The sequence below is a fragment of the Impatiens glandulifera genome, chromosome 1, assembly GCF_907164915.1.
Source record: "Impatiens glandulifera chromosome 1, dImpGla2.1, whole genome shotgun sequence".
Taxonomy (NCBI): domain Eukaryota; kingdom Viridiplantae; phylum Streptophyta; class Magnoliopsida; order Ericales; family Balsaminaceae; genus Impatiens; species Impatiens glandulifera.
The window spans coordinates 57,018,618-57,042,963 of record NC_061862.1 but is presented as its reverse complement, the minus strand read 5'-3'; the positions used below and the strand labels follow the sequence as shown (position 1 = coordinate 57,042,963).

Sequence of the window (24,346 nt, the reverse complement as noted above, 5' to 3'; positions counted from 1 at the left end):
AGTAATAATTACGAACAGAGCCGTACGTACTATTTAATATTAAAATAATAATTTCTCATTTTTCCTTATTTACCCTTGCAGTTTTCCTTTTTCTTTTTCCTTGCACCGACTCTCTGTATATTCATTCAATTTCAACTACCTCAATCTTCCATCTTCTGTTTTCATCTTCTCCATCTTCGTATCATTTGGTATCTTTTCTAGAGTCTTACAGATTCATCTTCATATCATTTACTATTCGTTCATATATTTAATACCTTTCATCTACCTTTATTTAAAGTAGATTTGAAGATTTAAGTCTCTGTATTTTCATTCAATTTATCCACTTTTCCAAAGCTTAAGTCTGCACCGACTCTCTGTATATTCATTCAATTTCAACTACCTCCATCTTCTGCTTTCATTTTCATAAGATCTACTTCAAAGGTTTATAAATTACTTACCTTCTGCAGAAGTTTTACTCACCACAATATTTTCTCTTTCATCATTTTCTGGCACTGGAAGATTTATCACCGCTCATTTCTTCTTTCATCTAATTCAAATCACAAGGTTAGTATTTCTCTTTACTTCATCGATATTATTTATCTTCTGCCGAAAGATGAAAGATTTATATTATTTACAGGTTAGTATTTCTCTTCACGAAGATTTAATCACGGCTCATTTCTTCTTTCATCTGTTTCAAATCGAAAACAATGTTAGCATTTTTCTTTCCTTTATCTATATTACTTAGGGTTTATAATTTATCTGTATTTCCTTTCACTTTATTTATATTTCAGAATCGGGATATAGATATTTTTAAATGAAAAATGATAGGTTTCTAAAAGTTTGTTTATATGTTTGAAATAAAACCCTCTCATGAATGAAAACACACTCGGGTTTACAAGGTTTTTTATGTTGAAATAAATTATATTTTTGTGTACTGTTTATATTGAAATTAAATTATTATGAAAATTAAAATTCAAAACTAACTACTAATCTTTTTCATAGATTCATTGTATTTTTTAAAATAATGTATTTGTTGATAATCATTGTTTGGATAAACTGTAATATTATTTTTTATTTAGGTTAAATATGAACTGTTTCATTGTTTGTATTAGGAAAATGTCACTTTGGAAACCACCCGGGATTAACAAATCAAACCTTTCAAAGTGGGATTCTTCTCCAGAAAAAGTTACATTTTTTCTTGAAATATTGTGTATGGAGAAAGAAAAAATGATAGTTGGACAGCCATGGCCAACCAATCCAACATATAATGTCTTGATTAAAGCATTTTGGGATAAATATATGATTTATCATACAAAAGAGCAATTCAAGAACCACTTTCGTACTAAAAAAATCTTTGGTCTGAATTACGATGGGCTACACTCCAAACTGGCCTAGGATGGGATCCGATACGGAATATGATTGATGCCAATGATAGTTGGTGGGACTATGTTAGGGTAATTATTTTTTGATTAAACATTTATTGGTTATGTAATTTTTTAGATTTTAATATGTTTGGTATTTTTTTGTAGGAAAATAAAAAAGCTTTGTATCAATATAAAGGAAAGACAATTCCAGACTATGCTTTGTTGGAACGTCTTTTTGCTGGTGACCGTGCAAATGGTAATTATATTCGTTCTCCTTTTGAACCTCTTCCATTTACATCTATTGTCGAAGAGGGATCAGGTGACTCCGATAAATCATTAGAAAATCAATTTATTGACCCTCAAGACGGAATTCGTGTTGAAGCAACATAATCTATTACTATGTCTAGTGGTAAAAAAAGGGCAATGAGTTCATCTAGGAGGAGTAAAAGAATCAAAAAAGATTCCCCAATAAAAAGACTTGAGAAAGTATTTGTAAATCTTCTAGATAGGAATAAAAAAATGCAACAACAATCGTCGCCACAATATCGCCGACCAGATTCTGATTCAATGTCCTCTCCTTCGACCATTTCACCTACTCCAATGAAAAAGTGTTTAGATATTATGCTTGGACAATTATGCCTTCAACGTGGGTCTGAAACCTTCAATCACATATCTCATATTTTTGCGGTGAATTCTAATTTTATTGAAACTTTCTTAGAGCTTGAAAATAATGAACAAAGATAGAGTTGGATCAAGCACGAGCTTAAAGTTGCAAATATTGTTGACTCAAGTTTCGAACAAAACCACTCAAATATTGGACTTCATGATCTGAATTTTCCACCAAGTTGATTTCATAGTTTATTTTGTAGTTTTTGAAACTTTTGTGATATATTATAATTATATTTTTGTGATATTATAATTATATTTTTGTATTTATAAACTATATTAGCGTATTTATTTTTGTGATGACCTGTGTTTGATCAATGTAAGGTTGGTTAAATGAAGATGTATTACTTTTAAGGATTATGTTATTTAAGTGTTATGTTATGTTAGAGTATGATTATTTGGAACTAATTTATAACAAATTAATGATGATATATTAAATGCCTAATAAAATAAAATAAAAAAACTCAATTCACAAGTTATTCATTCATTCAATATATCCGTATAATACTTTGTAATTATGTACATTTCAAATAATATACATTATTTAATCACATAGACAAACAAAAATACTTTGTAATTATGTACATTTCAAATAATATACATTATTTAATCACATAGACAAACAACAATAAAGATATAATCATTTTATCCTATGGACTAAAATTACATAATAATTGAGATAATATTTACATTTCAAATGTTATCCAATGGACAAACAACAATAAATACATACATTGTTTAATGCTAAGGACCAAAAGTACATAATAATTGAGATAATATTTACATTTCAAATGTTATCCAATGGACAAACAACAATAAATGCATACATTGTTTAATCTTAAGGACCAAAAGTACATAATAATTGAGATAATATGTACATTTCAAATGTTATCCAATGGACAAACAACAATAAGTACATACATTGTTTAATCCTAAGGACCAAAAATACATAATAATTGAGATAATATGTACATACATCATTTAATCCAATGGACAAACAATAACATGTACATATTTTTATCTTATGGACAAATTAAAAACAATAATTGAGTTTTTACCTATAAATAACACATTCATCCGTCTATTTTTTATGTTCATATTTTCCTTTTCACAAATCATAACACATCTCTCTCTTCTTTATTGAGTTTTTTTTTTCACGTCTTCTTTTTAGTTATTAGTATTTCTGAGTTGTTTTATAAAATTAGAAAGAATGAACAATTTAGATGAAATTGACACTAGTACTTTATCTGATGATGATTTTGTAAATTATTTGGTCGCAATTTGTTTTACAACGTTTGCGGAACATTATTTATTGAATGAGCAAGTTCAACGTTTACCTAAAGATCCGTCCACTCGTGGTGCTGAAATTGTACAAGTTTTAATGAATAATGATAATTCATATTTTCGAGCTGTAAGAATGAATTGTGAATGTGTTAGACGATTGATAAATCGTTGTGTAACACATTACAATTTAGTTGGTGGGCGTAAAATTTCAATTGAAGAGGAAGTATTAATCACTTTAGTATATTTTGCCCATGGTGGAAGTATGGGAGCGGTGGGCATATTTTTTGGTCATTCGAAGTCTACGATGTCTAAAATCGTATCAAAAGTGTTAAAATCATTAGTACAACTATACACGGATGAGATGCAACCCATTGATCAAACACAAGTACATGCTAAGTTCACCACCACTAACATTCGAAAATTATTCAAGGTAAATATTTTTTGATTTTTCAAGTTTAATAATATTAGTTCCTTTGTTTTATATATTATTAATAAAAAATCATTTCATGTCTTGTCTTTAATAGAATTGTATTGGTGCTATTGATGGCACTCATGTACGAGTACATCCTAAGGCAAGTGAGTCACTAAATTGGCGTGGTCGAACTGGTTATACAACTACAAATGTCATAGCGATATGTGACCACAATATGTTATTTACATATTTTGTCGCTGGTACTGAGGGTTCTATGCACGATTCATCGGTCCTTAACAAAGTTCGGAATAATCCAATATATAGTTTTCCGCATCCAATACTAGGTATATTATTCACTTCATTGTTTTAATTGTCAAATAAAATATGCAACAAAACTTATGAATGATTTTGGTAGGTAAATATTACCTAGTTGATGCAGGCTATAAAAATATGGTTGGTTACATGGCATCATATCGTCATATCCCATATCACCCGCATCAATTTCCGTCACAACAACAACGATCATATAATGCAAAAGATGCGTTCAATAAACAACACTCTCGTCCATCAGATCTGTGATTGAGAGAACTTTTGGAATTGGAAAAACAAATGTCACATAATATTTTATTCGGGTTCTCTTCGAGGATTTTCAATTGAAAAACAGTTGAATATTATTAATGCAACTGCGGGATTGCATAATTATATCCGAAGAAATATGATTGAAGAAATTCCCATTAATTTTGATAGACATCGAAATGAAGGAAGAACTGAGACTACTAATGACGATTACATGGAAGACGAGGAAGATGAAAGGTATATTGAACCAAATGATGGCATGAATACTTTTCGAGATGAAATTGCCACACAAATTTATTGTTGCATTAATGAATCTTAACATTTACTATTTTTTTTATAGTATTGTTCTCGTACAATAAAAAAAAAGTATTAATAATAAAATTTTGTTTCATTTTGAATTTATTTTTAAGAAATTATTAAATATAATAAATAAAAACCAGATGCATTTATAATAATATAGTAAAATAAATAAAATTAGGCCTTATTAAAGAATATAATAAAAGTAAGATGCATGTATTAAATTAATATAGTAAAAAATAAATGAAATGAAAAGAATAGTTTTTTTATTATAATTTAATATTAAAATATGTAGTATTTAAAATATAATTTTAAAATAAAAGGGTATTTTAGTATTTTGGAAATTGTTTTAAGGGATGTGATGGATAAGAGTTGATTGATTTGAAAAGTGGTTTGGTTGAGATTAAAAAAAAAACTTAAAAGAACAAGGCCTTATAATTCTTTCCGGACGATTTTGCCCATGTCGCGAGATGTCCATAATCACGAGATGCAACCGGTATTCGCGAGACGCACCCGACATTCGCGAGACGCACTCGGAATCTGCGAGACGCAATCGGCATTCGCAAGACGCACTTGACATCCGCGAATGCCGTTTGCGTCTCACAACGGGGACATTTTCGTCTAAAAAAATAAAAGTGTCACCGCATTTTTTTTATGCGCGGACACTTTTTACAAATACACTAATATTTAGTGTCTTTTGCTTCTATTTCCCTTTACATATAAATGAGACTTAAAAATAAATTAAATAAACTATTTTTATAATGAAACCCAATTTTTTTAAAAGCCCATTTATATTAAAAAAAAATCTTTTAAATACTATCACAAATCATGACATGAAAATAAAAATAATAATAAGAAAAAACGATACTCAATAAGTTATCAAACTAGTAAATCTTCGAAAAAAACGATTAATTCCCCAATAAATTCTATTTGTTTTCCTAAACGAATCTAAAAAAACATCATAATAATAGTATTATGAATGACACAGATCAAATACCTACGATAATTTAAAATTCGACGATTTCTCTCCAACTAGATAGTCCACAACAGTATGATTGAATGGTAACCCAAATATATAACCCGTGATATCACCCAAAAATAAACCCAACTTTGTATTTGTATGTAATTAGAATTTAGATCCCATTTCTAATATTTTGCAAACGATGAAGGCCTCATTTGAATATTTTTGCAAAAACAAAATTGAGGATAGAAGAGATGTAAACCAAAAGAAGCAAGACGATTGCTTCCCCTCCGCCTCCGTCTCTCCTCGACCGATTCTCGGCGGTCGCAATCTCTCATTTTCCGATACAAATAATATCATTACAATCTCATCTTTACGCAACTGGCGCTTTTTCAACGATCTTACTTGAGAGTTCCTATCTCTCCCACCTGGTTAGTACCTTCCTCTCTCTCTCTCTCTCTCTGCCTAGCGCCTGTTCCGGTATACTTGCTTTCTCTATCGTATCCATGAAAAATATATACGATCTTGTTTAGGGTTCAGGATAATTGATCACTACAATCATATTGTTATTATTATTATTATAGGATTTCTATCTAGGGTTGGAACATAGTGTTTGTTTTCTTGCAAGCACACTTCCATGAATCAGATAACTTCGGAATCTCTATCTAGGGTTTGGAACGTAGATGTTGTTTGAGGCTTATTATTGTGAGAGGGGTTTGAGTTCCGTTGCAACATTACATTGTACTGTTTGAGTAATTTAATGGATCATGCCTCAAATGACTGACTATATTGTCGACTGTGGTCAAGAAGTTATGTTAATTTTTGAATAACTATGGGCATGCTCATCACCTTATTTTTCATCAACTGTTGCCCCTTTTTTGAGCAATTAATCCAGGCCGGCTTGACATAAATTTGATTATGTGAGAGTAGTAAGAGTTTTGAGAAGTGGGCAGCTGTGCATAAATGCTTTTAGTCTTCTCTTCATATGTTAAGCGTTAGTGTTTCACGATCAGTGGCCATCTGACATTTAGAACTATTAAAATTATATATGTGGGGACTTACTTACAGGCAAATATTTATTTATGAGTTTCATCACTATTAGTATTAACGCTAAGAGAATCATGCAGAAATTTGTTCTGTAGACCTTGCCAGCTGGGTTCTTGTTGTTTTTGTATGAAATCTTCTAGTTTGTAATAATAGGTAGATGTATGCATCCTTTTAGTGTGTAAATAAAGAAATGATTGTATTTGGAATAGAACTATGCACCTTACGTACCATAATATGTAGCTATGGTGTAAGGAATGAATAATTGTATGCAATTAGTGCCATCAAAGTTGATGAATCCTTTCAACTGAAATCAATTCTCAATTGATAAATATGCAATGTATGATAAGAAAATAAAATCCAGAATATACTGAGTTGTTAACTTGATTTCTGGCTTATGCCACAAATATTGTACTCTTCCATATTGATAACTTTAACTATATCAATTGCTTCATATATTCATGTAAATAATCTTAGAACCAATACTAATTGAGCTTAAGAACTTTGTGTGGAAGACAATGTGCCACTGATGAGCTTAAAAATTAAATGCTAGGAGTAAGTTGATCATGCAATTCTAGTGAAATTCAAATTCTTTCTCCACCATAATTAGTTGATCATGTTGTAGCTTGCTTTGCTATTGACATGAAAGAAGAAGGATAAGTCATTTTTTACGTAGATATTCTATTTCTAAACTATCTTTTGAATATTTTCCATGGAGGCCTATAATTTTTTAACAAAATCTGTAGAAATTGCTTGTCTTTCTTGAAATATGATGATATTGCTTTGAGATGTTTTCATTTATTGATTGATGTTCAATCGTCTGTTTGCTCTAGGATCTTGTGCCAATTGTTTGAATGACCTCTGAAATACATTTCAAGAATGAGTTCAAACATGCTTGTTGGAGAGAAAAGGTATGGACATTAATTTCATTACATCCCTTCAGTTCCTTTTTCATTAATAAAGCGCCTACACTTTCTGGGAATGAAGTTTTGTAAGAAAACCCATAGCTCTATAATTTATGGAGTTGATTGAACTTTCTTGATGAAGTAGATGTGATTTGTCTACAAATTATTTTATCATGTCTTCTATGGCTGTTCAGGTTGCCATGAGGGCCGCTGATTGTATTTTAATAGGTTAGTGTTAGATCATGGTGAGGCTATTACATATCTAAGTGGCAGGGATTCAAGTGTTCTGTGTGGTATCCACTAATAATATTAAGTAGGATCTCCTTTGAGGTGGACTATAGAGATCCACTTCATGCCCAGAGCATGTCAATCTTTATGTAGCTTCACCTTATGTAGCAATATTTGTTTTCTACATGGCCAACCATTTATTTTCTTTATGGCAAGGATCAATAAAAAAATCCCCCAAACTTTCTAAGTTACAATTAACTCCGTTTATCCCATGAGAAGATTGTTGGACTATTTCTTCCAAAGCTGTCAATATTGAGTTACATGTAAATGCATGGAAAACACAATTCCATGACATATTTTGAGATAGTGGATACTATAAGGGTTGCGTAAGAGGAAAATTATGGATTTGAAGGGATGTTGTGATTAAAATATTTACTGATGTTAAATAAAAAATAATGTGATCTGCATTCTGTTTTATAACAAAGAAAATTACAGGTTAAAATATTACTATTTCATGGACGTCAATACAAAACACCATAATTGAAGGCCTAAGCTAATGGCTTGAAGAAACTTTTAAGCCATCTAGTAGGTTGGATCCATGGCTACATGTTACCTAAGGCAAAATAAAGTTCCAGATAAAGTAGCATATCATGGAATAGTATTTCTGTATTTGAGAGCCATTATGCGATATCTTAAGAAAGCTGAAAAAAGGGCGGTTAACAAAAAGATTAAATACACAAAATAAGAAAAACTGTTAAAATTTTAGATGTCTGATATACAAACACATCTTTTGCTATTGTGCCACATTTTAGGTTTATTTATTCATAGAATCATTATCCTTTGTTTCCAAATGTCAATTTTGTGTTCATATTTGAGTATGGGTTCCTTGCAGTTAGAATGCCTGTTAAATCCATTTTTATAGAGAAGTGTTTATTCAATTTGGTCTTTTGATTAAACATATTCTGTCTAGGGATGTTTTACTAAATAATTATTGTTCCATTTGTCAAAATATTTCACAACTTTATTTATCGGTTTCAGTACCATGTTTGTTAAGTCTTTAATGTTATTAAAACTAACTATAATTGGCATCTGCTCTCTGTGAAATGGTACTCAAGTCATTGACTCTCCTAGGGCATCTCCAACTGGTCTTCATTATAGAAATTATCTTCAAGTAGATTATGGTAATAACTTGATTTTGAATAATGAGGTTGATGTTTTCCATCATGGCTTTATATAGGTACTCTATTTTAGAGATTGCTACAGTGATACTTTATTTTTAGAGTGTCACTTTTCATATAAGGTATTGAAATAGACTATGCAATAATTACAAAATGCCATCCTTCAATAAATTTTATTATTAGTTTTGTTACCTTTTTTAAAAATTTATTTGGTTAAATTTGGTGCTAATTTATTTTAATTAATTTTTTCTTTTATTTGAAAATAATATCATTCTTTTATTGTAATTTCATTTAGTTGAACAATAACATATTTTGAACAAGATCACAAAATTGCATTGCACAATATAATACTAACATTTATCGACTTAAACATAGGAGATACTTAGAAATAAAAAAAATACACAATTATTAAACGAAACACCACCAACAAACTAAAAAGAGTCCATACACACTATTAAAAAAACACAAAATAGGTGATTAATTTCCGTGTATTGTTCATGTGTTTTTTGTGATTGTCTTGATTTAGTTTATTTTTGTCTTTTATTTTATTTTTATTTATGATGATAAAATAAATGTATTACTATTTTAAGAAGTTGAGTAAAAAACATGTTTAATTATGTTCTATTTAATAGTACATTGCATTATAATATATGTATGTATATATATATACAATGATTGAGTTGAAAAAATAGAAAATAGAGAATTTGGTAAAAAAAATCTAGTATATGGGATGGAGAAGGTTTTTGAAAATAGAGATTGTTGTACTCTAAAGTAAAAAATAGAGTATGAAAATAGAGATTGTGGTTGTAGATGACCATAGTTATAAGTGCAATTCACCTTTTCTTGATCATTTTGTGGTTATCACTGAAATAAATTCCCTAATACATGTTATGAGAGGATTGACATCAAATTAAACAATGGAGTTCATCTTTCAACAAGTGTACTCTCTTGGGACATAATTAAAAATAGAATCTTAAGTTATTGGATGAGCATGGGTATTTACCATCCTTGTAAGCTTCTTTAAGTTGCACGGATGTGTAAACCATGCTGTCTGTATATATCCTTCTACTTCTAATCACCTGTGATGTCTTGTACACTTATGGCATTTATTTACATCTTGCCTCTTAGGTAAGAAAACTGCTTTAAGTCACTTTGATTAGATGACTAGTAGTTGAAATTGAGAAGAGTGTATGTATTGTGGTCTTTTGGAATTACTGTATGTTCATTTGGAATCTGGCATGTTTAGGTTGCAGCTTTCAAAGTTTTTGAAAGGTTTATTTTCCAATTGGTTTATACAAGTTGCTAAGAAAATAAAGGTGACTATGTTTCTTTCCAGAAGTATTAGAATGTTGTTGCCATTCACTTTTCCCATGGGCTGCTTTTGAATTGGGACCTAGTACTCATGTGGCCTTGCTATATGCAAAAACCAAACAGTTACTGCTCCAATAGTATGCGCTTCCCATCACATATAGTCTTTTATATGGTATTTTTTATTTTATTTTTTTCCTTCCTTTTTATTTGTGACATTCATTGCATTTTGTTTTATTTTGCTCATATAGCATTTTATCTACTGTTATTATATGATCTATTATTTTATAGACATCTTTTGGTAATTTACACTATTTGATGTTACTGCAGATGGGTTTCATCAAGAAGAACTGGCATGACTCTCTTGGGAAAGGTTGTTGTCCCTAAACCAATAAATTTACCCAGTCAAAGGTATGTGCTAGCAAATATCAGCATTTCCTCGAACTTCTCAGTTGATGTCTGACATTACCTCAAAAAATTGTTGTTAGGTTGGAAAATCATGGATTGGACCCAAATGCTGAAATTGTTCCCAAGTGAGTATCAAATCAAGTTACAATTTCTTGTTACATATCTTCCATCTCTTAACAAAACAACTAGCCAAAAAAGGCACTTCAATAGAAGTTGCACATGATGTAATGCTTAATGTTCTTTTTTGCCCCTCCTATCTTTATTCATTGATACAGGGGTACCATTAACTGGGGAAATCGATCTTCATTATCCACAGTCAATGCTTGGAATTCTTTAGCATCATCTCCAAAAAGTGATGCTGGCAGTGGCTTTTCAAGTGATGTCAGTGCTCGCCCATCTTCGGGTGGAAGCGGTACTCGGCCATCAACTGCAGCTAGTGATAGAGTGCATGAATCTGTTCCAAGTGCTTGGGGTTCAAATTCTAGACCATCATCAGCCTCTGGACCATTGTCATCAAACCAATCATCATTGACATCATTACGTCCCCGCAGTGCAGAAACAAGGCCTGGTAGCTCACAGTTGTCAAGGTTTGCTGAGCCTTTAGCTGACAATTCAGTTACTTTGATTCCATCTGATATATCAGAGAAATCGGTATGGTGTTGTTGTAGAACACTTTCCAGCAATTATACATACTTGTTACTTGATTAATGCAAAGTCACTTAACTACTTGAATAGTTAATCTCACAGGGTGGATTGTCTTCTACAAGTGATGGGTTCAATCTGAGCTGTGGGGACTTCCCAACTCTTGGTTCACAAAAAGGGAACTCTGGAAAAAATACAGATTACAGAGGTAAGGTGCTTTACTGGCATATTAGAGTTGCATGTCAATTGTGATGTTGTTTTGACTTGAGAAAAAGCCTTTTTTTTGCTCTTAGACTTATTACCAGTTTAGTCTGTGATTTCACCTTTGGTGTTAGGCAGCAGTGTCATGTATTGTTGTTAAATTCCAACTATGTAGGTTACTTAAGATTTAGTATTAAAGAAAAATTCATGGTTCTTTGATATGATCATTCTTTTTCTGACTTATGCGAGTTCCGAGTTTTAGAATGTTCCCTGTGGATTTTCTCTGTGAATGTTTTGATGATTACTAATTATCGACCTTGCCAGATAATGGATCAGATTCTCGTCCTAGATCCTCATCTAGTATGGCAGCTTCAGTGAAGGAGAAAAAGGCAGATGCCTCCATTGGTCTGTACCCTTGGTCCCTTTTCCTTTTTCTAAAGATAAAACATGTAATTTGATAATCAGTATTGTTCACTCCTGAATCAGGTGATGCTTCTATAAATTCAAATGTGAAGACCGAAAATGTTGATACTTGGAGAAGAGATGGCTCTGAACACTTCGAAGATGGAGCCAAGCATAATGTAGTGAATTGGCAAGGGGGAGATACACATGCCTACCCTAATCCCAACATGCCACCTCAGCTTGTAGATGCATGGCATGGACATCCAGGTGTTTGGTATAGAGGACCTCCTCTTGGACCTGGTGGTTTTCCACTTGACCCTTTTCCTTATTATGGTCCTCAAATTCAAACTGCTGGATTAGCAAACTCACGGCCAATGGCACCCCCCAATAATCGACCAAGGGGGCACCATCCTGGGAATCCTGATCATTGGCCCCACATTCCTGACACTTATATGCACCCTTCTATGCCAATAAGGCCTGGTTTTTATTCTTCGCCGATGCCTTATGAAAGTTACTATAGACCACCAATGGTCTTTAGTTCCTCCAAAGAACATGATATTCCGTTTAATGGTACACCACCTGGCCCCCCTGTTTATAACAGGTATTCTGTGGAAAATTCTTCCAATCCTGGTAAAGAGCACGCTAGAGATGTTTGTGCCGGAAAATCATTCAGCTCAGAACACGTGGAATCTGGTTATCAGAACAATAATCAAGGGCAATGCAAAATCCTTTTGAAGCAACATCACGAGGTTGCTAGGAAGGAGGATAGCAGCGATTGGAAGCAAACCGTCCCAATGATGAGCACTTCAAAAGTTGACAAAAGAGGCCTAGTACAGACATTAGTTAAGGATGAAAGAGGAAATGGCAGAACAAATGAGTCTGGAAGACATCATAAACAGGATACCAGATCATGGTCTGTTGGAAATCAGAAACACGATTCAAACACGTCCAAATCAAATGTTTATTTTAACTCAAGTAACATGAATGCAGTTGATTTTGACTCGGCAACTAACTCTCATAATTCAGCATCAAGTGTTTCATCCACTCCAAAACCTATTTTAGTAGAGAAGATTGAAGGCCTAAATGCAAAAGCCCGGGTCTCTGAAGGGCTACTGAATGTAGGGGTTAATGTAAGAGGCAACAACTATCATGCAAATGATAAAAACCGTGAAGGCAGAGATCATCATTCTATCCATTCAGAGGAAACAGATGTTCCTATGCGACACATGAACCCCAACCCAACAGCTTTTAATAATGGAGGAGCTGATCTTCCAAGGTCTGTCTTTAATATATTGGGTATCTTCTATTGTCCTAATTCAAATTAACAAGGTCTAACACCAACCCAGTGAAAAACCCTTGTCTAAGGAATCCTAACATATATTTTTGCAGGGTACCTGGTCATGGCATGCAAGGCAAACTTGATCATCATCATCATGGTAAAAGGTTCAATGCTCAAGGTGGCGATGGATGGCAAAAGAAGCCTCACACTGTTGAGGTTGCAACCGTTATTTCAGGGGGAAATATCCATCTCCAGACTCCTGAAGATGCTGTTGAGAAACAATCTAGAACCAACTATAAAGGCAGCAAGGTTGAAGAAGAACATTCATTTTCGGAGTTTGATATCAGCAATGACGAGGTTCAAGTAATGTGTTACCCTCTTTGATGTATATTTCATTTCTGTATCTCTATATCTCGTTTATAAAATTCTGTCTGGTTATCAATCATCAGCGTGCTAAGATGAGAGAGACGGCTAAGGAGCGTGCAAAGCAGTTGCAGAGGGAAGAAGAAGAGAGAACAAAAGATCTGAAAGCAAAGGCTCTGGCAAAGCTGGAAGAGTTGAATAAACGCGCTCAGCCTGCTTTTGGCTTAGTTCAGAAGGTGGAAACACCTGGATCCGCCAGTGTTGTTGAACAAGAGAGAACAAAAGAGGAGCTGAAAGCAAAGGCTTTGGGAAAAAAGCTGGAAGAAGTGAATAAAAGCGTTCAGCCTGCTTATGGTTTGGTTCAGAAGGTGAAAACACCTGGATCCGCTAGTGTCGCTGAACAAGAGAAAAGGGAGACTAATTTGTCTACCACCTCAACCCTAGATTCTTCCAATGCCAGAGTAGTAGTAGTTGCAGAAGGCAATCCTATGAATGAGCCATGTCATACTGATTCGACGGAGTGCAAAGCTGTTCCTCCACCCAGTGAAGGTAACATAATGCTGTCTAGACATAAAGCCATGGGCCATAACTATAAGCAGAAGGAGAATGGTGGTACCAGAGGTAAGATGATGATATTGACTGAGAAATCAAGTGCTGCTACAACAGTTCCAGGAAATCCAAATGAAGGAGGTGTTGTTGATAAAGAAACAACCCTAAGCTTGAAAAATGTAGCTGATTCTCCTGCTGCTGCAGATAACAACAGGAAGAAAAATAATAGGAGCAACAAGATGAAGCCAAAGTTGGATGATGATGCAACAACTGTCAAGAATTCTTCTCAGCAGGCATCCGCTGAGTTCCCAGAAACTGTGTCAAAAGATCATTCTGTTAGAAGTGATCTAGTGCAGAAAGATACTGTTACGACTATTGAAGAAGAGGCAGATAGCAGAATAATAAATCACAACATGAAAACAGGACGAGCACGGTCTTTTCCTAAAAATCAGCAAACTAATAGGAAATTCGAGAAATTTCGAGGGGGTAGTGATTGTGTAATTTGGGCACCTGTGCGGGCCCAAAACAATACAGAGGAAAATGGAAAGAAGACGTGTGATGAAATTCCTACTGTTGGAAAAGGAGAAACTGAGGAGGGAGGGGAAAATAACGAAAAGAAGAAGAATAAGAAGAGGGCTGAGGTGAAAAGGTATGTACCAAAACCAGTAGTAGTAGCTATGGGGGGCGACACACAACTGACACCACCAGATGAGGTAGTGGTAGCAGTAGAAGAGAAAGAGGAATCTGGCTCTCAGAAAATGGTGTGTCCTGACCACCAGCATCCTCTGTACAAGCAAAAGAAAACGCATGGTTGGCGCCAAAGGGAATCATCGACTAATGGACAATCTTCAAAGGGGGTAGAAACCAAGAGTTGTGATGTTGGGAATGCTGAAGTAGACTACTCAGGGAGCTTCCCTGATGAAGAATCAAAGGGATTCCATGTAGATGAGAGAGGTATGAGGCGATATACTAAAGAAAAGAGTCCCATGCATTTTAATAATGGGGGGAATAATCCTGATAAGAAAATGGCAACGACAGGCCAAAAGGAAAAGGGGGATAATAATGCTTTGAAAGAAAACCGTGGGTCTGGGGATCGAAATGCTGCATCTTCTCATTGGCAACCAAAATCCCAGCAGTCAAATTCTTCTTCTTCCTCCAGAGTTGAGCAAGAAGTAGTTGTAGCAGTAAAGAAAGAAAGCAAAATTACTCTTGCTCCTGTTCCTGCTGTTGTTGAGTACTCATCATCATTATCCCATGATAATAATAATAATGTAGAGGAGGATACGAGATTATTGTCCAAAAATGGAAACCAAAATAGCCGATATGGTAAGAGCAGCAGCTATCAATACCACAACAACAATAATAATCGTGAAAGGCAGAGACAGAAGGACAACTACTCACGAATGGAATACAAGCCAGTTGGTGGGCAGAAGCACAACAACAGCCACTTTGAAGAAGAAACTGGGGAAAGCAGTAGCTCGCGTAACAACACCACCAGATATTACAGGGAGAAGAATCAGAGTCACTCCGCAGTGCATTATTGATTAGTTAGTAGTGATTGACGGACCTGCCTGCCTGCCGGGATTATGTATCAATTGTGTGTGTGTGCCAAGACAAGAAGAGTAAATACATATAGCAGTGCAGTGGTCAGTTTGAAGGAGGCTTTCTTTCTTTATTTCATGTTAGAGTAAAGGAAAGATAGTTGTGCTAGTTGTTGTTAGTGTTAGAATTACTTACATGGGGAGGGGGATTATTGAACTATCAGGCTGCTTGTGCCTGTTCCTTGCACTACTTACTTATACTACCCCATTTAATTGACTATTCTTCTTCTTCTTCTTCTTTACTATATTACAACCATTTGCATTTTACCCCATTGAAATGCATCTTGTTTTTTTAAAATAGGTTAATGTGTATGTTCCACAAGGTTTCTATTCAAAATTAAGTGTGACCAAATGAGACTACAATTTATTTGTCAAAAGATTGATTAATTGAATTGTGGTCATAGTAACAAATAGTTTTCTTTGGTAAAAAAGTTATTGAATCACAAGTTAAATAATTTCCTAGATTACAACTTGTGTTTGTTTGTCTAGCCTTCCTCTCAAACAAAGTTTTATCTAGATGATTTTTAGGATCACATACATAGTAAAAATTAAAAAAATATGTATAATTTAGTTAGTAAAAATTAATTTATGCTCAACTGACCAATCATAGTAAAAATTAAAAAATATGTATAATTTAGTTACAATGATATTTAGACTTCTCTTAATAGTCAAGTTCTCCCATGATTGAAATACAAATGACTATCAACTTATACATAGACTAACCCATTATAATTGTTGCTTATGAAGTTCTCTTGTCTCCCAATAGGTTAAGTAAAAAATAAATTAATATATAAATAATACTCTGAATCAAATTATGTTGAAATAAGAGTAACTTTATTTAATTTTGTTGAAATTCATAAATACTATACCAACTTCGATTTCAACAATGCTTATGAAAAGTCAAATATCTACTTTATGATGTGTAAGTGCAACAATAACAATGATTATCATAACAACAAAAAAAAACAATTCAATATTTTTAAAAATAATATTCATTTTAAAATATATTTGTTTTAAAAAAAAAATAGATAAATAATATAAAATTTAACTAACTATGATCAAATAATTAGAGTTTAATTTGTATAAAAAAAAGTAAGGGAAAAGAGGGTCGAGGTCACATCAGGCGGACAATGAGAGGAAATAATGGTCAAATAATTGGAATTTGGGGTTTAGGGTTCTGATGGTTGTGGTCACGTTAAACAAACAAAGAGGATATATATTCTCATCCATAATTAATGCAATTGATAATTAAGAAAGAATATCATTTTTGAAAAGAAAGTGGAGAAAAGAGGTGGTTGATATCTTTCAAGAAACTGAAACCACACCCCCAACGTAAGAAGGACCAGAGCGGGAGTGGAGATTGAAGCACTCGAACGGTGGACCAACAATCGAAGTTCCTCATCAGTTGACTCAGTTCGATTTGTCAAAACGTTGAAGGTCTGACGAAGAGCTACACGATTAATGTGATTAATGTGTACCCATTTTACCTTAAATTAGTTAGTTTTCACGATATAGTTGTAGAATTTTCAAGAGATATCGCATCTTAGTTTTAAAAAAAAGATTATATACAAAAAGATATTTCAAATATAAATATTAAAAAATTGAGAAAAAAAATATAAGAAAGAATTATGTATCTTCGTGTTATTGACTGAAAATATATTATTATTAAAGTTGAATAAATAAACAACACTTGTTTGTGCAATACAATAATAAAAAAAAATAATAGTTTTTTTGGGAGAGTTACTATTTCATGTTGTGCATTAACCGTCAAATTTAGTTCCAAGAATTACAATGACAATGACAAGTCCACTATCTCTTCATAAACCTTTGTACATCACAAGCCACAATAACAAAGATGGTGACAATAATAGCAAATACTTACACAATTCTAAATTTTTGGTATTTAATGTAAATTTCATGAACAAAATTGTAATGTATCAAATTTGTTTATCAATATCAAAATTCTATTTATTTATTGAGAAATCAGAAAACGGCTTCAAAATTCGTCACATATCTCTCCATATCATAATCATTTTTTTTTACTTCCCATTATCCTATAAATAAGACAGTGTAGACACTCATTTTAACTATTTAATTATATATTTTATATTTTTAATGAATTCATACCCTATTGTTATACAAAATCATATACGGATTAATTGTATGAATTATTAAATGATTAATAAATGAGCAATTATTTTGGGAGTCATTGAGGTGTTAGTTTGATTACAAAATATTTGATTTCGGATTTTTAATAAAATAAGATGATAATAGTCTAAATTGAAATAGTCAAGATTAGTTATATAAACAAATTAATTTGTTAAAATTAATCTTAACTAACTAATTTATATAAAAACAATTATAATTTAAAACTTAACACAATGTATATCATACATAATTAAATGTATTAAAGATTATAAAATATTAGATTAAATAATTTATAAGAATTTTTTGTTGCCTTTGAAAAATAAAATAAAAGGAGAATGAAAAATTACCACCCGCAACAAGAGGATTATTGAAAAATTATAAAATATTTTGGGGAATACATCTTGTTTTCTTTTAAATAAAATTGTTATTTTTACAAAATTAGTTGTAACAAACTAATTTTATAAACTAATTGTTGACTTGTTTTTTTTCTTAAAAATAAAGTTTGTTAAATTTGTTTTGGAAGACTTTTTGCTTTAAATTAAGCTTTAGTTATGAATGATTATTGAAAGATTGATTTTATAACTAATTTTAATTTTGTTTGTAGGTTTGAAAATAAAGTTTGTTAAATTTGTTTTGGATCCAAGAAGTGGCTTCAAAACTCGATCAAATTGTCAACCAAGAGTTCAAATTCAAATGCTTTAAGTTCTCAACCAAGTACTTAGACATGGTCAACCAACTCCCTCAAAAATTGGTCAAGAAAGTTAGCATGGGCCTAGGGTTTCCTTGACCTATCTTATAAATACCCCCACCCAAGCCATTGTTTTAGGGCAACTATTTTACACCTTAATTTTATCCTTAGGCACTTCTTAAAGAGCCGAAATTTAGGGCTCTCTACCGAAACCTCATCTTGTTAAATTTTAGTTTTGGCTTTATTAAATTGGGTGATTTCAATATTCCAAGAATCATTTGTAAGTCCCTTTCTCCATTTATTTCAATTCTAAATAAAATTTGCATTGTTTTGCTTTTATTGTTATTGTGTGAATGATGATTCTTTATTATTTATTAAAATTGATTTAATTGATGATTGATGTTCTTCAATTTATATATTATTTAGAGGTTAAAAATATATCCCCAATTCAAAGGTTGAAAAATCTCATTTGTTTATGGTTTAGGGGTGAAAAATATACACAATTATTGTATATATGTATACTATTTTAGATAATGTAACATAAAAAAAATCAGATCATTCAGTAAGTCTTGATAAAAAAAAAAGTTCAATAAGCCTTGATAAAAAAAAAAAGGAAAAAATAAAATTGACTCTAAATATGCATGTTCTTGATGTTTTCAATCTTGATCCGATTCTTCTGGTATAATCTTGAGTGAATCTCTTTACATATGTAAAGAGTAATAATAGGGACGAATAATCTTTTCTTTAGTGTTTTTTTTGTTTAATTTATACTTTTTTTTTTTATTAATTAATTTCTCCCTCTTGTAACTAATTAATTTATATATATATATATTTTTTTTTTGTCAACTAACTAATTTATACCAATTAATTTTTCTCTCATATTAATTAAATTTTCTTGATAATAATTTTTTTTTTTTATCTCCTTTCTTTTTTCTCTTTTTTTATTTCTCTCTAAAAAATTGAAAACAAATTTTCACAATATAATAACTCAAAAATTAAAAACAATCTCTTATTGAAATATCATAATAACATTATTGAATAAAAAATATTGTACTGAAATAATAAAAATATTCATATTCTAATATAAGAATAACAAAATAAGAAAGACAAAATATGATTAATAGTTATCCTTTGTGTTTCATAATATTAACTACAAAAACATGTTCATACCTACAATAATCAATTAAAAATATATAAATAAGTTAAATTGTGAGATAAATTATTAGAATCATAGATCTTCTGGAAGTTCTACTTACAATTTTTTCAACCACACATTGTTTCTCTTTGTAGGTGGACGTTTTCGGACTCGTACCTTTAATGTAGAGTGAATTGTTTTTATATCGAATGTAGACACTTCTTTCAACTTTTCATCATTATAAGGTATTATCGGTAATTGTAATAATTTTCGGCCATTAAATGCTCAAAATTAATAGCAATTAGTTTGTTTTTCACATCTTTCAAAACTTCAACCAATAGATAACAACATTCGTCAGATTTTTCTCCAAGTTGTTGAACTTCATTTATCAATGAAGTGAGAGTTTTGTGTTGATGTTTTCCCTCAACCAAACTACGATCATCATAAATATTAGTGATGCTTTGATACACATGTTTCACATTTTTCCGTCATCGGTCAATAATATAATTTTGAGGAACCTCAACCACCCCATTCATTATCAACACATATATCACATGTCTACAAAAATACCCCGAAACTCAAACAATTGACAAAGACAACTAACTTGACAATCTAACATAGTATAACACACTACAAAACAAACTTTTTGCAGCGGTTTATTATTTGTTGCCAAAATAGTCTCTACTATTTCAAATATTATAGTGGTCCGTTCTTCCTTAACTATTGAAACATTCTAAAATGTCAAACCTCATAATTCATCTAAGAACAATTTAAATATTTTTTTAATGTACGCATCTTTAAATTATCTCTTAATAGGATAAACAATTATTACGGGATCAAATAATTGAAAGAAACAAAATTCAAAAGTTTTTTATTTTCAAGTTTCTATTTATCGTTTTTCATTCAATGACTTCAACCAAATATTATTCTCTAAGTTAAATTCTTTAATCCTACTCTGCCAATTCTCATCACACTCATCATGTATAAGTGAGTTATATACAATGTTTTTCATTTGTTTATTTATTATTTTATATTGCGCAAGATCACCTAATTTAGTTGGAATCTTTTTCATTATATGCCAAAGACATAAACAATGACGAAAATTTGGAAATACTTCTGGAATTGCCAGTGTACGACATTGGTCTGTGACTATTGCCGTTGGAGCACGTCTAAGCATACATATCAACAAAGTTTTGAACAACCATATGAATTATTATGTATCTTCACTAGATAGTAGTACACATCCAAGTAAAATAGATTGACTATGACGATTCACTACAATAAATGGAGCGAAATGCATGTCATAACTATTAGTCAAATCAAATAGGTTGTATCAAAAGTAATGGAATCATAAAAATAATCATATTTAACTCTTGATCTTGAATCTACCCAAAAAATATTTCTAATCCGAGATTCACCATCTAAATCAAGCGCGTAAAAAAAAATTTGAGTTCCTACTTTGCATGTGACAAAAATAAGCACTCAAAGCTTCAACATCTCCATTCTCTAATCTTAACCTTCTAATATTTGAAATATCGTTTCTATAGCTTCTTTCATCGAATGACAAATTATCATAGCCTCTAGCCTCAATTACAAATGATTGAAAACTATTACTTAATGTTATTACAGCTTCATCATTTAGTTTCAATCTTCTATTTGTAGCTAAATCCAATACTTTATTAGATCTAAAATATCGTGATTTTTCTGGAATCAGTATATGGTTATGTTCAAAGTATACACCACTTATTACAAAAAATTTATCATCTTGAATAACTATATTAATCTTAGCTTTACAATTTGTCTTAATCGAATGTATAAGATTTAGTAAATTTCTTGACCTAGATACTTTGTTACAACTTTTAGTGCATCCAATAAAAAAATATTTTTGTTTTTCAACGTCTCCATTTTACAATTTCATTTAAAAATACCAAAACCAATATTCTCTAAATAAGATTTATAAAAATCATGTATTTTATCTTCATCTTTATGGAGTACGTGATTTTTATAAATCTTATTCGGAGAATATTGGTTTCGGTATTTCCAAATTAAGTGGTAAAAATGGAGACGATAGAAAACAAAACTATTTTTTTATTGGATGCGCTAAAAGTCGTAATAAAGTATCTAGGTCAATAAATTTACTAAATCCTAGATCTTCGATTAAAACAAATTTTAAAGTTAAAATTAATGTAGTTATTTAAGGTGTTACAACGTTTGTAATAAATGGTGTACACCTTGAACATAGCCATTATTTTGAGCCTAGGAAGATCACGATAAGATCTAATAAAGCATTGGATTTAACTACAAAGAAAATATTTAAATTAAATGATGAAGCTAAAATAACATTAAGTAAAAGTTTTGAATCATTTGTAGTTGAGTCTGAAGGCTATAATAATTAGTCATTGGATAAAAGAAGATGTAGAAATTATATTTCAGATGTTAGAAGGTTGAGATTAAGGATAGAGATGTTGAACCTTTGAGTGCTTATTTTTGTAGTATGCAAAGTAGGAACTAAAATATTTAGATGGTGAATCTTGGATTAGAAATATTTTTTGGGCAGATGCAATATCAAGAGCTGCATATGATTATTTTTACGATGCCATTACTTTTGATCAAACCTATTTGACTAAAAATTATTACATGCCTTTCGCTCCATTTGTTGGAGTGAATCATCATGGTCAATCTATTTTACTTGGATGTGGACTACTATCTAGTGAAGATACGAAATCATTCATATGGTTGTTTAAAACTTTATTGATACGTATGTTTGGATGTGCTCCAAAGGCAATAGTCATATACCAATGTCATTTAATGGAAATTGTAATTGTAGATCTATTTCCAAATTTTTATCACCGTTTACGTCTTTGACATATACTGAGAAGTTCTAGTTAAATTAGGTGGTCTTGCGCAGTATAAAATGATAAAGAGAAACAAATGAAGAATATTATATATAATTCACTTACTGTTGATGAGTGTGATGAGAATTGACAGAGTATGATTGAAGAGTTTAACTTAGAGAATAATGTATGGTTGAAGTCTTTGAATGAAGAACGTAATAAATGGATGCCTATATATGTCAAGGATAAATTTTAGACAGGTATCTCTACATTTCAGAGAAGTGAAAGTATGAATACTTTTTTTTATGAGTATATGCATTCTAAAATATCATTGAAACATTTTGTTGAGTATTATGATAATGTTTTAAAGAGGAATATTGAAAATGAAAAAGTTGGATTTTTTTCTTTCAATTATGCGATCTCCGTAATAACTGGTTATCCTATTGAAAGACAATTTGAAGATGTGTACACTAACAAAATATTTAAACTGTTCCAAGATGGATTAAGAGGTTTGATGTTTTGCAATGCCTCATTAGTGAAGGAAGGGATAACCATGATATTTGAAGTAGTAGAGACTATTTTGGCAATAAATAAATAACTACTACGAAAAGTTTGTTTTGTAGTGTGTTATACTATGTTAGATTCTCAAAATAGTTGTCTTTGCCGAATGTTTAAGTTTGGGGTATTTTATGTAGACATGTGATATCTGTGTTGATAATAAATGGGGTGATTGAGGTGTCTCAAAATTATATTATTGATCGATGGCTTATATGTTTGTGGCTTTGATAGTGCGAGAAAAGAAGTCATGGAAAGTTTATAATAACAGTAAAAGTAGCAGAAGTGTCATCTAAAGTCAAGTTCGTAGTAAAAGACATGCAACCATCTTATATATAACATTATTCTGGAACGAACATGGCTACATTACACTAAAACGGTAACATCCACGTTACATCAGAAAGTTCAATTTGTATCAAAAGGAAAAATAATCACAATTAATAAAGAATCTTATGTTACAATTGACACGAGTATGACTTTCACAACTTCTCAAGAAGTCCATCTCAATGATCTAGTAACTTGTATGTTATAAGAACCATGTACTATTAATACCTTATAAAATATTGGTATTTTATTATTTTCCTCCCCTAGTCTTTCTATGATGAACACGATAAATTATTTTCCGGGTCTTGGTTTAGGTCCTTGTGCTATAGGCATTCCAAGTTTAGTGCATATGACGGGAAACATGTATCATCGCGGTATGGGCTATGAGTCAACTAGGCTCAACACGAAAAGAAGAGGTAAACTAGTCAATACTTTCATCCCAATCCTTCCTACCTTGAATGGGAAATTCATAAAAGAGAGAAAACCCCTTCCATACTTCAAATTCTATGAACCTTTCATCCATCTAACCTCGAAACTAATATTTCCAGGTTTCAGAATCTTTTCTAATTTCATTATTACTCAAATCCCTCTTTCTTATGTGATCAAGGGAGAACTTGACAACTAAAGGACCTACTTGAAGGAATGCATGAGCTCTTTCGTGAACGAGGAGAAAAAGCTAGAGCAATAAATGTTGTTAAAGTCGGTGAGCAGTCAAGAGCTTCTAGGTCACTCCATTTAGAAGAATTAATCCACACGGATTCTGACTTTGACGAAGACAATCTCTATCTAATTAATAAATCGATAGGTGTTAGGAGCTCGATGAAATATGAGAAGAAAAATCTTGACATAAAAGTGATTAATTCTAAAACATTAACTAAAACCCTACTCCCCTATTGATTTGATTTCTACGAACAATATTTCATTTGATGTTTTGAACAATGTTTTTTTTAATTAAGAAGAACTAGCATGACAGCCCACATTCATGGCCCCTACTTTAACTCAAAACACTTTCAGA

General features: G+C 31.6%; 1 protein-coding gene across 3 annotated transcripts; it reads left to right on the top strand.

The window, feature by feature from the left end:
- Positions 1-5,781: 5,781 nt before the first annotated feature.
- On the top strand, positions 5,782-15,953 carry LOC124945840 (protein MODIFIER OF SNC1 1-like). Of its 3 annotated transcripts, none has more exons than XM_047486364.1 (10): positions 5,782-5,970; positions 7,417-7,494; positions 10,533-10,613; positions 10,691-10,735; positions 10,886-11,261; positions 11,358-11,460; positions 11,778-11,858; positions 11,940-13,131; positions 13,245-13,497; positions 13,584-15,953. In XM_047486364.1, the coding sequence occupies exons 2-10, from the start codon at positions 7,463-7,465 to the stop codon at positions 15,588-15,590; spliced, it is 4,170 nt and encodes a 1,389-aa protein (XP_047342320.1). In that variant the 5' UTR covers positions 5,782-5,970; positions 7,417-7,462; the 3' UTR covers positions 15,591-15,953. The 3 variants fall into 3 exon arrangements, with proteins under 3 accessions (XP_047342320.1, XP_047342312.1, XP_047342304.1); XM_047486356.1 differs by having other exon boundaries at positions 11,346-11,460; positions 13,245-13,491; XM_047486348.1 differs by having other exon boundaries at positions 11,346-11,460.
- Positions 15,954-24,346: the final 8,393 nt, after the last annotated feature.